Raw genomic sequence first — 15,442 nt, 5'->3', positions numbered from 1 at the left:
GAGGAGGCCTTACAAATAGCTGAGAAAAGAAGAGAAGCAAAAGGCAAAGGAGAAAAGGAAAGATATACCTATTTGAACGCAGATTTCCAAAAAATAGCACAGAGAGATAAGAAAGCCTTCCTCAGTGATCATAGCAAAGAGAAAGAGTAAAACAATGAGATGATGCTGTGAAAGTGCTGCACTCAATATGCCAGCAAAATTGGAAAACTCAGCAGTGACCACAGGACTGGAAAAGGTCAGTATTCATTCCAGTCCCAAAGAAACGAAATGCCAAAGAATGGTCAAACTACTACTATACAATTTCATTCATCTGACATGCTAGCAAAGTAATGCTCAAAATTCTCCAAACCAGGCTTCTACAGTACATGAACAGAGAACTTCCAGATGTTCAAGTTAGATTTAGAAAGGGCAGAGGAACCAGGGATCAAATTGTCAACATACTTTAGATCATAGAAAAAGCAAGAGAATTCCATAAGAACATCTACTTCTGCATTATTGACTACACCAAAGGCTTTGACTATGTAGATCACAACAAACCCCAGAAAATTCTTCAAGAGATGGGAATACCCTCCTGAGAAATCTGTATGCAGGTCAAGAAGCAACAGTTCGAACTAGACATGGAACAACAGACTGGTTCCAAATAGGGAAAGGAGTACATCAAGACTTTATATTGTCACCCTGATTATTAAACTTATATGCAGAGAATATCATGCAAAATGCTGGCCTGGATGAAGCACAAACTGGAATCAAGATTGCCCGGAGAAATATCAATCACCTCAGATATGCAGATAACACCACCCTTTATGCAGAAAGTGAAGAGCCTCTTGGTGAAAGTGAAAGAGGAGAGTGAAAAAGCTGGCTTAAAACTCAACATTCACAAAACTAAGATCATGGCATCTGGTCCCATCTCTTCACGGCAAATAGGTGGGGAAATAATGGAAACAGTGACAAACTATTTTTTGCGCTCCAAAATCACTGCAGATGGTGACTGCAGCCATGAAATTAAAAGATGCTTGCTCCTTGGAAGAAAAGCTATGACCAACCTAGACAGCATATTAAAAAGCAGAAACATTACTTTGCCAACAAAGTCCTTCTAGTCAAAGCTATGGTTTTTCCAGTGGTGATGTACAGATGTGAGAGTTGGAGTATAAAGAAAACTGAGCACCAAAGAATTGATGCTTTTGAACTGTGGTGTTGGAGAAGACTCTTGAGAGTTCCTTCGCCTGCATGGAGATCTAACCAGTCCATTTTAAAGGAATCAGTCCTGAATATTCTTTGGAAGGACTGATGCTGAAGCTAAAACTCCAATACTTTGGCCACCTTATGCAAAGTACTGACTCCTTGGGAAAAAAAAAAAAAACCCTGATGCTGGGAAAGATTGGAGGCAGGAGGAGAAGGGGATGACAGAAGATGAGATGGTTGGATGGCATCACTGACTCAATGGACATGAGTTTGAGCAAGCTCCGGGAGTTGGTGATAGACAGGGAAGCCTGTTGTGCTGCAGTCCATGGGGTTGCAAAGAGTTGTACAGGACTCAGCAACTGAACTGAACTGATAACTATATATTGTAACAGTTAAGTATAACTGCTATAACTTTGAGTAGCAGCTATACTAGATAAGAGTGGTCAGGGTAGCCCATGTTGACAAGATGCCATTGAGCCAATATATGAAGAGAAAGCAGTCATCTGGGGGAAGAGCATTGCAGCAGAAAACAGCTAGACCAATGCCTGTAAAGCATGCTTTTCCTGTTGGAGGAATAGCAGGGCACCAGTATGACTATAGTGTAGTGAGCAGGGGGGCAGTATTAGGCAATGAGGTCATTTTTAAGGGGACTAAAGACCAGATCATGTAAAACCTGTCAGCTGCATCAACAGTTCAGTTGTTAAACTGTGAGTGAAATGTGGAGCTGTTGAAGAATTTTAAGCACAGGAGTGACGTGATCTGCGTTGGGTTTTAAAAGGGACTGTCTGGCATTTTTGAAAACATGTACTGAGTACAGTACTTTTCCCAATGGCTCAGAGGTAAAGAATCTGCCTGCAATGCAAGAGCTACAGGAGACGCAGGTTCAATCCCTAGGTTGGGAAGATCCCCTGGTGGAGGAAATGGCAACCCACTCCAGTATTCTTGCCTGAAAAATGCAGTGGACAGAGGAGCCAGGCTGGCTATAGTCCATGGATCACAAAGAGTCAGACACGACTGAGCGACTAAGGACACACACACTGAGAACAGGGTGGGTGCAGGGAGACCAGATGGAGGGCTTGTTGTAATCCAGTCAAAGATTGTGGTGATTTAGGCCAGAATAGTAGCTGCACAGGTGGTAACGATAGATGGTAGAGTCAACAGAATTTCCTGGTGGTTACATCCCCTTTTGGGCTTCCCTGATAGCTCAGTTGCTAAGGAATCCGCCTGCCAATGCAAGAGACCCTGGTTTGATTCCTGGGTCGGGAAGATCCATTGGAGAAGGGATAGGCTACCCTCTCCAGTATTGTTGGGCTTCCCTTGTGGCTAAGCTGGTAAAGAATCCTCCTGCAATGCAGGAGACCTGGGTTCGATCCCTGGGTTAGGGAGATTCCCTGGAGAAGGGCAAGGCTACCCACTCCAGTGTTCTGGCCTGGAAAACTCCATGGACTATATAGTTCATGGGTTCACAAAGAGTCAGACACGACTGAGCGACTTTCACTAGGATGTAGAGCGCGAGAGGAAACAAGAGGATTTTAGAATACTTCCAAGCTTTTAGCCCTAAGCACAGATGAGGTTGCCATTTACTGAGATGGAGAAGATGGTAAAGGCAGTTTATTTTGAGTGAGAGTTGGGAGATAACAGAGTCAGGTTTGGATGTGTCGAGTGTTAATTACTTCTTAGACATACTAGTGGAGATGCTAAGTAGGCAGTTGAATGTATTAATATTTCTTTATTTTTTCTTTATTAAGCAAGAAATATGCTCTTTTGGTTTTTTATTTAAATGCATAATTAAAAATTTAACATCTTTCCTATTTTAAGTGTATAGTTCATTGACATTGTTGTAATTTACTAAGTCATATCCAACTCTTCTGTGACCCCTGGGACTGTAGGCTGCCAGGCTCCCTGTCCATGGGATTTCCTAGGCAAGAACACTGGAGTGGGTTGCCATTCCTTCTCCAGGAGATCTTCCCACCCAGGGACTGAACCCTGGGCTCCTGCACTGGCAGGTGGGTTCTTTACCACAGCGTCCCCAGGGAAGCCCTCACTACCATTAAGTACATTCCATTGTTGTAGTGCTGTGACAACCATCCATCCACAGAACTCTTTCATTTTATAAAACTTAACTTTTTTTTTCTTTTTTTTTTCCATTTATTTTTATTAGTTGGAGGCTAATTACTTTACAATACAATAGTGGTTTTTGCCATACATTGACATGAATCAGCCATGGATTTACATGTGTTCCCCATCCCGATCCCCCCTCCCACCTCCCTCTCTACCCGATCCCTCTGGGTCTTCCCAGTGCACCAGCCCTGAGCACTTGTCTCATGCATCCAACCTGGGCTGGTGATCTGTTTCACCCTTGATAATATACATGTTTCGATGCTGTTCTCTCGAAACGTCCCACCCTCGCCTTCTCCCACAGAGTCCAAAAGTCTGTTCTGTACATCTGTGTCTCTTTTTCTATTTTGCATATAGGGTTATCGTCACCATTTTTCTAAATTCCATATATATGCGTTAGTATACTGTATTGGTCTTTATCTTTCTGCCTTACTTCACTCTTTATAATGGGCTCCAGTTTCATCCATCTCATTAGAACTGATTCAAATGAATTCTTTTTAATGGCTGAATAATATTTTGTAAATATTTTGTAAATTTTGTAAAATAGTAACTTTGTTCTTCCATCTCTCTAGTCCCTGGCACCACTACTCTAATTGCTGTCCCCAGTTTTGTCTACTCTTTGTAACTCATATAAATGGAATCATAAGGTGTTTGTGTTTTTCAGCTGACATGTTTCACTTAGCATAATGGCTTCAAGGCCACCCATTCTGTAGCATGTATCAGAATTTCCTTCATTTTCAGGCTGAATAATATTCGATTGTATATATATTCCACATTTTTTATTTATCCATTCATCTGTCAACAGATACTTGGTTTGCCTCCACAGCTTAGCTATTATGAATAATGCTGCTATGGACATACGTGTGCACCCATGAGTGTAGTAAAGTGAAAGTCACTCAGTCGTGTCAGACTCTTTGTGACCCCATGGACTAAAAAAAAAGTCCATGGAACTCTCCAGGCCAGAATACTGGAGTGGGTAGCCTTTCCCTTTTCCAGGGGATCTTCCCAACCCAGGGATGGAACCCAGGTCTCACACATTGCAGGCGGATTCTTTACCAGCTGAGTCACAAGGAAGGCCCAAGAATACTGAAGTGAGTAGCCTATCCCTTCTCCAGTGGTTCTTCCCTAACCAGGAATCGAACTGGTGTCTCCTGCATTGCAGGAGGATTCTTTTCCAACTGAGCTATGGCATATAAAGGGTATTCTTTTCAAAATAATTTGTAGTACATTTACTTGGTAACTTTCATAGATTTTCTTTTTTATAGAAGTATATTTTTGTTATAAATGATTTTAATGATATTGCTCTATGGACAGCAAAACATACATGTTCTCGTTTGTTCTCTCGCCCTACCCCTTTGTCATATTACCTTCCATTCCTTTCAGTACATTTATACATGTTTGTATGTATTTTTTTTTAATTGGATTATATTATGCATACTTTTCTAGTTTTTTTGTCTTTTATTTAATAACACCTTGAAGATTTTCCCAGTCTTATTTTTGTTCTTCACAGCTGTGTATGTTGCATTGATTATCCATGTACATATACTTTTACACACACAAAATTTTTTCTGTAGATTGGATTCCTAGGTTTTGATTTTCTAGGTCCAAGGAAATATCTTGAAACTGTCCATATATTTTCTTCTCCAACAAGAAGAAAATTCTTCTCTTTTGTGATTTAATAATTACTTGGCAAGGCAGGGTGGGCGTGGGTATGGATTTTGTTATCGAGTTCTTCAAGTTTGGGAAACTAAAGTAGTTTTCTGAAATAAATTTACTTGCTATAGATTTGTTAACCCTTGGCAAATGAGTTGTAAGCCATGAGTTTTATAACCTTAATGACTTTTTTTTTTTTAAGTGCAGTTTATGTCTTAGTCTAGGCATTTTAAACGGCACATGGGAGATATGACCCATATCCAGAATCTGTGAGACAAATGGAAAATCTTGAAGGGATGATAGGAGAAGACTGTTGAAAAATGTCTTATAATAATTAGAACATTTTCCTGTGGATAAACTTGGCAGATACTGATCTCAGCAAGGCAGCAGCATTTGGTGGCATGAAGTCAAATCTTAATTTCCTGCCCAGGAATTGAACCTGGGTACCCTGGATGAAAACTTGGAGTCCTAGGCACCAAATCAGCAAGGGCTGGAAGATAATTTTTCCTGGATCTTTTCCTGCAGTGAAAAATGCGTTTGTCACAGAGGCAGAAACTGTAAATACCAGATACAAAGTTTATTATTAAAGACATAGCAGAACAACAAGTGGGAGAGCACATAGAGAAACATTTGTTTAGTTGAGATAGAAGCAAGGCAGAGATTTCCTACTGGAGAAAAAGGATGTGGGCGTCCTCCCCTCTAGTGAGGGGGAACATTACAAAGAGTGGTGTTAAGTCATTTATATAAAGGCAGTTCGTCTGGGTCTGTCTTAAGACTAACTGACCTTAGTCTTCCTTCAAACCAGTTGTCTGATTTCTTTTTCCACACCTGACCTACCTTGGACCCTGCCCTGGGATGCGCATGCAGTCAAGATGGATCTTGAAGTGAAGGCTTCTGGGAGGAGCAAGACTCATTATGGCCTGGAATCATCCTTTGACTTTTGACTTCAAGGAGCCTTTCTGAACATGTATAGTGTCTATCTTAACTTTTACTCAGAAGAATTTTTGCCTTTCTTTGTCCTTGCAATGATTATTGCCTTAAGGTGTTAACAAGAGATAAGACTAGCTATTTACCTGGTTTCTGTTGTTACTTCCATTTCCTAGAGCAAATGGAGCTAGTTGTAATACCTCAACTGCAGCCCACGTATCTCTTATCTCAGGACAGGCAAAGAGAGGCTGACTGATTGTAAATGTCCAACCTGGAGCCCATCTATCTCCTACCTTGAACTACCTTACTCAGTGACCAAATTTAGCACCACATGTGCTAATCATGTTAATATCATGCAATGATATAGTGAGATGGGTAAATCACCTCTAGAATGTTCTTTCCCCAAACCTGTAAACCCAGCCTAATCATGAGAAAAGAATTTGAGGGCCACTCTACAAAATATCTACCAGCACTCTTCAAAAGTGCCAAGGAAATGAAAAACAAGCAAAGACTGAGTTAACTCTCACAGATTGGAGAACTAAATGCAACATGATATCTTGGTTTGGATGCTGTGACAGAAAAAAAACTGTTAGTGGAAAAATGGTGAAATCTGAATGAAATCTGTGGTTTAGTATTGTACCAATATTAAATTCTTAGTTGTTTAACATCCCATAGTTATATAAGATGCTAACCTAAGAGCCTGAGTGCAACTCTTCTGTAAGTCTTAGGTTATTTCAGAATAAAGGATTTTTTATTTCTGTTTTTGTTTTTCTTTTTCTTTTTTAAGTATCTCTTTCCTTCTGGGCAATATAATCCTAGGAAGATTGTCTTCCTTAGAAAACTACTCTGTGCTTGTAAGTTAAGAGGTCCTCTTGTCCTGAGAGGTGGTCAGTCCATGAAGATCTTCTAGGCTAGAGAATTGGCCCAGTTGGGAGAGATGTTTTGGTTGTGTGAGGCAGTATAGACAAGGCTATAATAAGGCCATAAAGTGTGATTTGATGTCATGGATCCAATGACAAGAGGTGATGCCTGAAGAATCAGGAAGTGAGTGGACTTTGGTTTGAAGTAAATCCAACCTTAATTTGTGGAAGATCCATTCAACAGTAAGTTGGCAAAATATAACAACCCAGCACAAAGTTTTGCAAATAGGAGACAAAGTCACCCTAACCAGTCAGAGAGATTATCTCCCACTCACAAGTATCATGCAGAAGACAATAAATGAAAATTAAGCCACAGTGGGAACCTTTCCAGTTAGAACAGGGAGGTTTATGCAGTCACAGATGAGGCTGGATTAACTGAGGATATCTGATGATACCTTGCAGTTACATATGTCTAGACATTTCTTACAGGAGATATGACCCAGCAAGCATGAGTCAGAGGAATGCAAAAATGGTTAGAACCCCACTCCCCATGCTAACATAATGTTGTATCTGTGCCCAAGATACCTGTTTAATCACCTCTCCTGGTTCTTTGTTAATTGGAATCTGAAAGCCTCTATTGTTAATAATAAAAGTTCTTGAATGGGTAGACCATCTGGTTACAATTTTGGTTTCAAGTCCCTGTTATGCAACTGGTACCCAAATAAGGACTGTCTCCAAATGTGAGTAGGCTGAGTCAGTCATAAACAAGCAAAAAGAACTATTCCTCTGTGCTGCTAATATCCAAATGTTAGAAGATGAAGTGTTTAATGAAATGGTGCTGCTAATTTTAGTCACACTTCCTTTACCATGATGTGTTTGACCTAGACCATGGTCAACAAACTTTTCCTGTAAAGGACCAGATAATAAATAATAGTAAAGATTTTGAACTTTGCATGGTCTCTGTTGCATATTTGTCTTTGTTTAAAAAAAAAAACCACCTTTTAAGTATGTGTTTTATGCGTCTTTCACTATATTTTCATACCTTGTGATAATGGTTGAAGTCTGAGATGGGCTTTAAATAATGATCTATAATGAAGTTTCTGGCTATAGATTTACTATCACTGGCAAAAGATTGATAATCATGACTTGAATGGATTTAAAAGAAAATAGATGTGTAGTTGATCTCTTACTGCATTCATCTGAGATGAATAAATGGGATCTTGTTAAACCCATCAGATCATACAAGTTTGCTATCCAGAAATTAAGTGCCTAGTTTTCAGTTAAAAATTATTTATTCAAGACATGTTTTGTTTCTAAATAGGTTAGTTATTAAAGGAGCTTCATCTTTTAATATGTAGCAGTGGTGGTCTATTTTTTCAAGATTCAATTTAATTTATTTTCTCATTTACCCCCTCCAGCTGGCCCCCTTTTATTGTTTTGTTGCCACAAATCATCTCTAAAGTTGTATTCTTGCTTTCACAGTGTCTCATTTTACTGTTAGGTTACAGTTTTTGCCTCTGATTTGTAGTTGGGTTGTGAATTTTCACTGTTTCTGCCCCAAAGCCATCCTTCACTAGACCCCAGCAGGTAGTCTTTCAGATACTAAGCCATTCTTGGGATATTTGTGGAACAAAAATTCTAATACCCCTAAAAGATTAAGTGACTGGATGGTACACTGTGGGTATTTCCAGATATACTTTGACTACTAAATTGGTTTTTCTAAGAAGGTAGGTAAGGTCATATATTTGAAGACTTAGCTTTTATTTCTTTGTTTACAATTTTACCAATATGCTGTCACATAATGTTCCTTAAACCTTGCATTCATGGCCTTTGTTATGTTTGGCTAAACAATCCTTTATTTAGATGGCAGTCCATTTTAGCAGAAGGGTGCCTGATGAAACTCATTAATGTGTTTTAGCATTTGCTCTCTAATAACTTCTCAGACAATACTTGTAACTATTAAATCTTATAAAACTTGTTTTACCTAGATACATTTTAAGGTGTACCCAGAAAATAAAGCAGTATTATAGTTTTTAGTCAGTATTACTCAATAATCAGTTGAAGTAAAAGGGAATTTTTTTACTCAGTAGAAAGTTGCTAGGTTTTATTAGTTTTTCTTGTCTTGAGCAATAATTAAGGCCTTTTATCTTTAATAGATCTCATTTTAGATATTTGGATTCTATGAAAATAAACTTTCTTAGATTATAGTTTCTTAAATGGCATACATATTTTTATTTTCTCCTAAACAGATTCAGTCTGTTGTTAATACCACTGTGCCAGCTGGAAGGAGGGAAAACTTAATATGTGTATAAAAACACTGGCATATGATTTCTTTAAAAGTCTCTGAAATTCAGTATTTAACTTTATCAGAAATTGAACTGAGAATTGATCTGTTCTCTGTATCTCATGATGTATTTCAGTATTTTAAAGCATTGCAGTGTTTTAAAGATTTTGAGTTGTAACTAAATATGAGTGTTACCTACATAATCTCATCATTTTTTGAAAACATGGGTATTGATAACATTGATTTGGATCCTGAGTATGTTAGTAAGACGAGGGACGTGGTGTGTGTGTATGTATTTCTTCATTTGTAATCAAGCCATTCTTTCTTTTTTTTGTTAAACAAAAGCACAACAGGACAAATCCACACTTTTCAAGAAGTTTAAATCCTCAAAGGGTACAGCATCACACGGATTCTGTGTCCAATGACCTTAGGAAGGTTGCTTCGGAATTTGGCACGAGCCATGCCACTGTTTCCATGAGCTCGAGTTATCTTTCCCCAGATTACTCTGGTTTTGTTAGATTTTCCACCAGGAGTTACTGTGTTGTTCTTTGCTTTGTACACATAAGCACATCTCTTGCCTAGATAGAATTCAGTTTCATCTCGAGCATATATACCTTCAATTTTTAGGAGAGCAGTGTGTTCCCTTTGGTTCCGTAGACCCCGTTTATAGCCAGCAAAAATGGCCTTGGACCACAGCCTTCCAGACATATTTGTCGTTTTAGAAGTCCTGTTCCCAGCAGGCTTCCACAGGGTCCAAGATGGCTGAAACAGCTCAAACCATTCTAGAGTCTTCAAGTCAGCTGTCATGTTCGTGGTTTCCTGCTTTGTTCTTTTGAGCCACTTGATGACTGGCAACTGAAGGGATCTTGGAAAGGAACTCTTAGCAGATTCATCCTGGGCCTTTTGGTCCTCTCCTTCGCCTGCATCATAGCAGCTACATTCTGTCCTGTCTGTGTCCCTGCAAGGAAAGGGATGAGAGAGAGAAAAAGTGAGTGTGAGAGAGAGAGAGGAGTGTGTGTGTGTGTGTGTGTGTTGTAGTAGTAGTAGAAGTCAGCAATCTCTTGTCAGCATATGTTATAAGGTTTCTCAAGCACATGGAAAGAGATCTTTCTCAGGAAAACTGTCAGGGCCAGCACACATGGGAAAAGTATTTCAGTGCTTAGTGCATAGTCTTGTAACTGTGACTGTTTTTATTTTATGGGGTCAGAAGAAATTAAATCACAAGACGTAGTTATGCTCCACATCATTATTTACCTGTCTTTTCTTCTTGAACTCTCCCAGGCAGCAGTATCTGTCCAAAGATCACTATAGTTCCACCCTGCTTGAAAAGCAGCACAACCGCACTGATTGATCAGAATGCATCTGATGAAGAGGCTCAGGGAATAAATGGGAAAACGCCAGCAAAACACTTAGCTGCAAGTCCAAAGCCACAAGGTATGCTGTTGGGGTTTTTTTGATCAAGCTGGGTGCTTTGTTCATTGAAGAAAGTGACACAAAGGAATGATGATCACTCAGAAAGAGTTTTAAGCTATAAATTGAGGAATTGGGTGCATTTGTTTTTTCAGGAGAAAAGTCAGGCAGGGTTTCTACTCTGAAAATACCTTCTATATTTCCCTATTATGGCTTTTTTCATAAATTGTTTATATGTCCCCTTAATGGAAATGTGACCTCTTCATGTACTATGCTTGACATACTACAGAGTCTAACTTACTATTTGCATAATAAATATGTAACAAATTAATATGTACTTAGAAGTACTGTCAAAGTTGTCATGATTTTATAAATGTGAGAGGGTCTATGAAACAGATCATTCTAAAACAGTGCTTTAAAACAGTGCTTTAATATATTTAGCTAGAATGTGATTTTACAATATGAAGGAAGTGGGGCTTTTCAGGCTTCTTGGTAAAGTCATCCACAAAAATTGAGTCCCTTCATCCAGGAATTGAGCGTCCAACAAGGGGAAAATTTTTAGTGATGAAAATCTCTAAATGCTTTGCTCAGTAACCATTTCATTTTGTAAGTAAATTTCTAGTAAATGGTAATTAACTTTAAAAAGCCCAAAATTATAATTTTGATTTGATGATTGAGAGCAAGATCTTTTGAAGTATAACACAGAACTATGCTACACTGGCTTAACGTGTAGTTTGTTTCAAACGTATTTTCGTTTATATCAAATGCTGAACATTCAATCAGGAAACAACACTAGGCATTTTCAGAATCACTATACTTTGAAAAAATCAATTTCTGTTTGGATTATTTGTATTTTCTTTGGTCTTTTTTCTTGTTCTTATGTTTTAAATTTTTCTGAAAGAGACCTTTAAATGGAGGTTAGAATGGAGTCTTCCCAATCACAGGCTATTTTTCTTACTGTTCTTACTACTAGTTATATTGGTGATGGTATGAGATGTATGAGATGGTATGAGATGGTATGATGGCTGTCAAACAAGATCAGATAATTGGAAATTCAAGTGAATAACTCATTGATGAGTTTATAACCTCAATTTTTGACCATATTCCTCTATAACATTTTGAATATGAAAATAGAAATTTTTCTGATCATGATTAAAGCCATTTTATTTGCACAATACAAAATTCCACCTTGCTCATTAGTTGTAAGGTGACCTCAAAGTAAAAAATATAAGAAGTAAATGCAATTCAATTTTATGTAATTCCCCAGATGAAAAGCAAGAATTTCATTATTGATAAATAATGTTTTGGAAAGATGTATTGCATCACTTCATTGTTTTTAGTTCAGTGAGATAAATTATAACTGTGTTCTTTCTGAGCTGCTGTGTGCCAAAATAACCCTGCTCTTTAGGGAGAAAGAACCAACTTGCTGCTTGTAGTTCTGTTGAAGTCTGTGTGTTGCTAGTTAAACATATGTGATTACTTTCTATCTTGAATATGAATTTATATATATATATGTGTGTATATATATATATATATATTGCATAACAACAGAGTATTTCCAGATATAAAATAAACAACATAAGAGTATACTTTTTCCAAAATAGTCTTGTTGTTTGGCCCTTTCCTGACCCCCTCCCTGCCCCAGCTAAATTTTTAGCTCCTCTATCACCCCTTAAATCTCACATTTAGTCATCTCTTCTTTGGTTTTTCTCATTCATTACAGACTGGTCTACTTTTTAGCTCGTCCATGTTTGTTTTTTTTCTGCTTTGTATTCCCTGTATCTCACACACAGTGTCGCAGGCCTTCAGTAATCCTCACTGAGTGAATCTTGCTCTATCACCATGTTACTTTGTTTCTGCTGTTCTCTGTTTAAAACTTAGAATGTGTTCCATGTAGAGACTGTTGTGCTATGTCACTCAGTCATGTCCGAACCAACTCTTTATGACTCGATGGACTGCAACCACCAGGCTTCTCTGTCCATGGGATTTTCCAGGCAAGAATACCGGAGTCGTTTAACATTTCCTCCTTCAGGGTGTCTTCCCTACCCAGAGATTGACCCAGTGTCTCCCAAGTCGCCTACATTGGTGGCAGAGTTTTTACCACTGGGCCACCTAGGAAGCCCGTATATAGAGACCAGTGTCCTGAAATGAGGCTATATCTTGATATTGTCAGATCAGCTGCCAAATAGATCACTACTTATTGACTTGACTGAATGATAGTATTTCCCACCCTTTAGCAGAGAGAAGCCACTTTTAGTTTCTCCAAATCCTTAAGAACATTTGGGTGACTGACGTTGGTTGAGAAATGAAGGTGATACCAGTGGGGACTTCCCGCTCAGACTGAGGGATTATCACACTGATACCCTTATGCCCACTTCCTGGCAAATTCTTTATAAATTATGCATGATGCTGCTGCTGAGGCTTCAAGAGCCATTATGTAATTTTACTTCAGTTGAAGACTTATTCAAGATCAGTAGTTCTCAACTGGAGATAATTCTGCAGGCCTGTGGCACCCACACTAGCGCTCACTGGTATTATCTGGAGACGTTTTGTTTTGCTTGCCACATTTGGGATTTGCTACTGGCATCTAGTACGTAGAGGCTAGGGATGCTGCTCAACATTCTACAATGCACAGGTCAGCCTTTTCCACCCCCCACTAACAAAGAATGATCTGACCTGAAATAGTATTAGTGTGAGAAACTGTGATCTAGATCCTAAAAATAGCTCATAATTAAATCTTGGACTTCCCAGGTGGCTCAGTGGTAAAGAATCTGCCTGCCGATGCAGGAGATACAGGTTAGATCCCTGGGTTGGAAATCCCCTGGAGGAGGAAATGGCAACCCACTCCAGTATTCTTGCCTGAAAATCCCATGGACAGAGGAGCCTGGCAGGCTACAGTCTATAGGGTAGCAATGAGTTGGGCGCATCTGAGTGCACACACACACCAATTAAATCGTATTTGTTTGTCATGTGAAGTGCTAATAATATCATGGCTGCAATTTATTATGGTAGTTTTTAAAGAAGAGGATATTTACAGCTTTTATTAGTAGTGATTATCTTGTAATATAGTTAGAGATTGTTTTGCCTCAGAAAATACCCTAAGGCCTTGGGAAACAATGGTTTATTCTCTTCATACCAGTCCTACTAGTAAATCAAATTACTGAGCAACCCCAATTACTAAGTCTTTCTTGTTCACCACTTCTAATATTGGCCTATTTTCTGCTATACTAGACATAATTCAAAGAATTTCCTTAGCAATTAAAGATAGTCATACTTTTTCCCTTAGGAACTTTGATCCACAGCATTCTCCATAGTTAATTATTTTGATAAAGCCCACATACTGTCCCTTCTCAAACATTAAATCTTAATGTTTAAAAATTTTTCATCTTTGAAAGTCACATTATTGTTTCAATAATTTAAGTAAATAATTTGATTTACTCAATTGAGTAATTCATTTCATCTGCTTCTAAAGTAAAGCATTCTATGTATAATGCTTCATTCTTAACATATGTTACAAATTTATAATGCATTAATATATAGCCAGCTGTTTTTCATAGTAAGTAAAATAAGAGTAATAGAAACCTACTGGTAATCTGCAAATTTAAACTGGTGTAAAGGAAAAAAAAGATGTTACCTTCCATTCCAGTTCTACAAGGATCAAGCTAATATCCCACTAAATGTGTTCCCAGAGGAAAATTTGTGATAGAGAAAAACAGGGAGCATTCTTTGCTTTGGATATGCCATCCCCTAGATAGTAAGATACCTATCTAAGGAAAAATTTCAGTGACTCCAGATCCTTGAATCTTCCCTACAAAGAAAAGCATTAAAGTCATTACCTTAAGATATCTTTCATTCTTTGTGATTCAGTTCAGTTCAGTTCAGTCACTCAGTTGTGTCCAACTCTTTGCGATTAGTAGTAATCTTTTTGTGCTTGACTACATGTTTTTCCCAGCAAAAAAGCTCATATTTATCTTGGCCCCTTCCTTAACTCTTTGGAGCAGTTCTTCAGATCTATCTGAGAGGCTGTCTCCCTGCTATAGTCCTCAGTAAGGTCCCTGAATAAAACTTAACTCACAACTTTTCTGTTGCATATTTTTCTTTCAGTTGAGAGTGGCAAATACTTTTTCATTCTCTAATTATTTTGCATATTTGGAAATTTTTAACAATTAAAATTTTTTTGTTCTACTTAGTATCTGTACAATTAACTCTAGTAGAGCCCATTTTGCTTATCATCAGTGAGAGACCTCAAAGTTAACATGTCATTGCCATGTCCTTGACTAGACTACTGATCTCTCCAAACATTGCTTAACCTATTATGTGAGTTGTTAGTTATATAAAACTTGCATACAATTGAGCTCATTTCACATGCTAGCAAAATAATGCTCAAAATCCTTCAAGCTAGGCTTTAATAGTACATGAACCAACAACATCCAGATTTACAAGCTAGATTTAGAAAAGGCAGAGGAACCAGAAATCAAATTGCCAATGTCTGTTGGATCATAGAAAAAGCAAAGGAATTCCAAAAAATATCTACTACTATTTTATTGACTACTTAAAGCTTTTGACTGTGTAGATCACAATGAACTGTGGAAAATCCTTAAGAGGTAGAAATATCAGACTACCTTAGCTGTCTCCTGAGAAACCTGTGTACAGGACAAGAAGGAATAGTTAGAACCAGACATGGAAAAATGGACTGGTTCAAAATCAGGAAATATACAGTAGGACAAGGCTATGTATTGTTACCCTGCTTATTTAACTTACATGCAGAGTACATCATCCAAAAAGCCGGGCCGGAAGACTTACAAGTTGGGATCATGATTCCCAGAGAAATATCAATAACCTCAGATATGAAGATGATACCACTCTGATGGCAGAAAGTAAAGATGAACTAAACACCTCTTGATGAAGTTGAAAGAGGAAAGTGAAAAAGCTGGCTTAAAACTAAACATTCAAAAAACGAAGATCATCGCATCTGATTCCATCACTTCATGACAAATAGATGGGGGGA

General features: G+C 38.1%; 1 protein-coding gene and 1 pseudogene across 4 annotated transcripts in view; one reads left to right on the top strand and one right to left on the bottom strand.

The window, feature by feature from the left end:
* FGD4 (FYVE, RhoGEF and PH domain containing 4) overlaps positions 1-15,442 on the top strand; it is a 234,412-nt gene that overhangs the window by 142,309 nt on the left and 76,661 nt on the right. For 3 of the 4 annotated variants that reach the window (XM_065939562.1, XM_065939578.1, XM_065939570.1), the window contains exon 2: positions 10,306-10,458. In XM_065939562.1, the coding sequence (XP_065795634.1) occupies positions 10,306-10,458 (153 nt within the window). Of the gene's footprint in view, positions 1-3,165; positions 5,921-10,305; positions 10,459-15,442 lie in introns of those variants that run through there. The other variant, XM_065939588.1, reaches the window with a different exon arrangement.
* Positions 9,397-9,790, bottom strand: LOC136159441 (large ribosomal subunit protein eL33 pseudogene; annotated as a pseudogene).

Source organism: Muntiacus reevesi, chromosome 1 (assembly GCF_963930625.1).
Source record: "Muntiacus reevesi chromosome 1, mMunRee1.1, whole genome shotgun sequence".
Classification (NCBI taxonomy): Eukaryota; Metazoa; Chordata; class Mammalia; order Artiodactyla; family Cervidae; genus Muntiacus; species Muntiacus reevesi.
The sequence above is the reverse complement of the archived record's forward strand: the minus strand, read 5'-3'. Positions and strand labels throughout refer to the sequence as shown.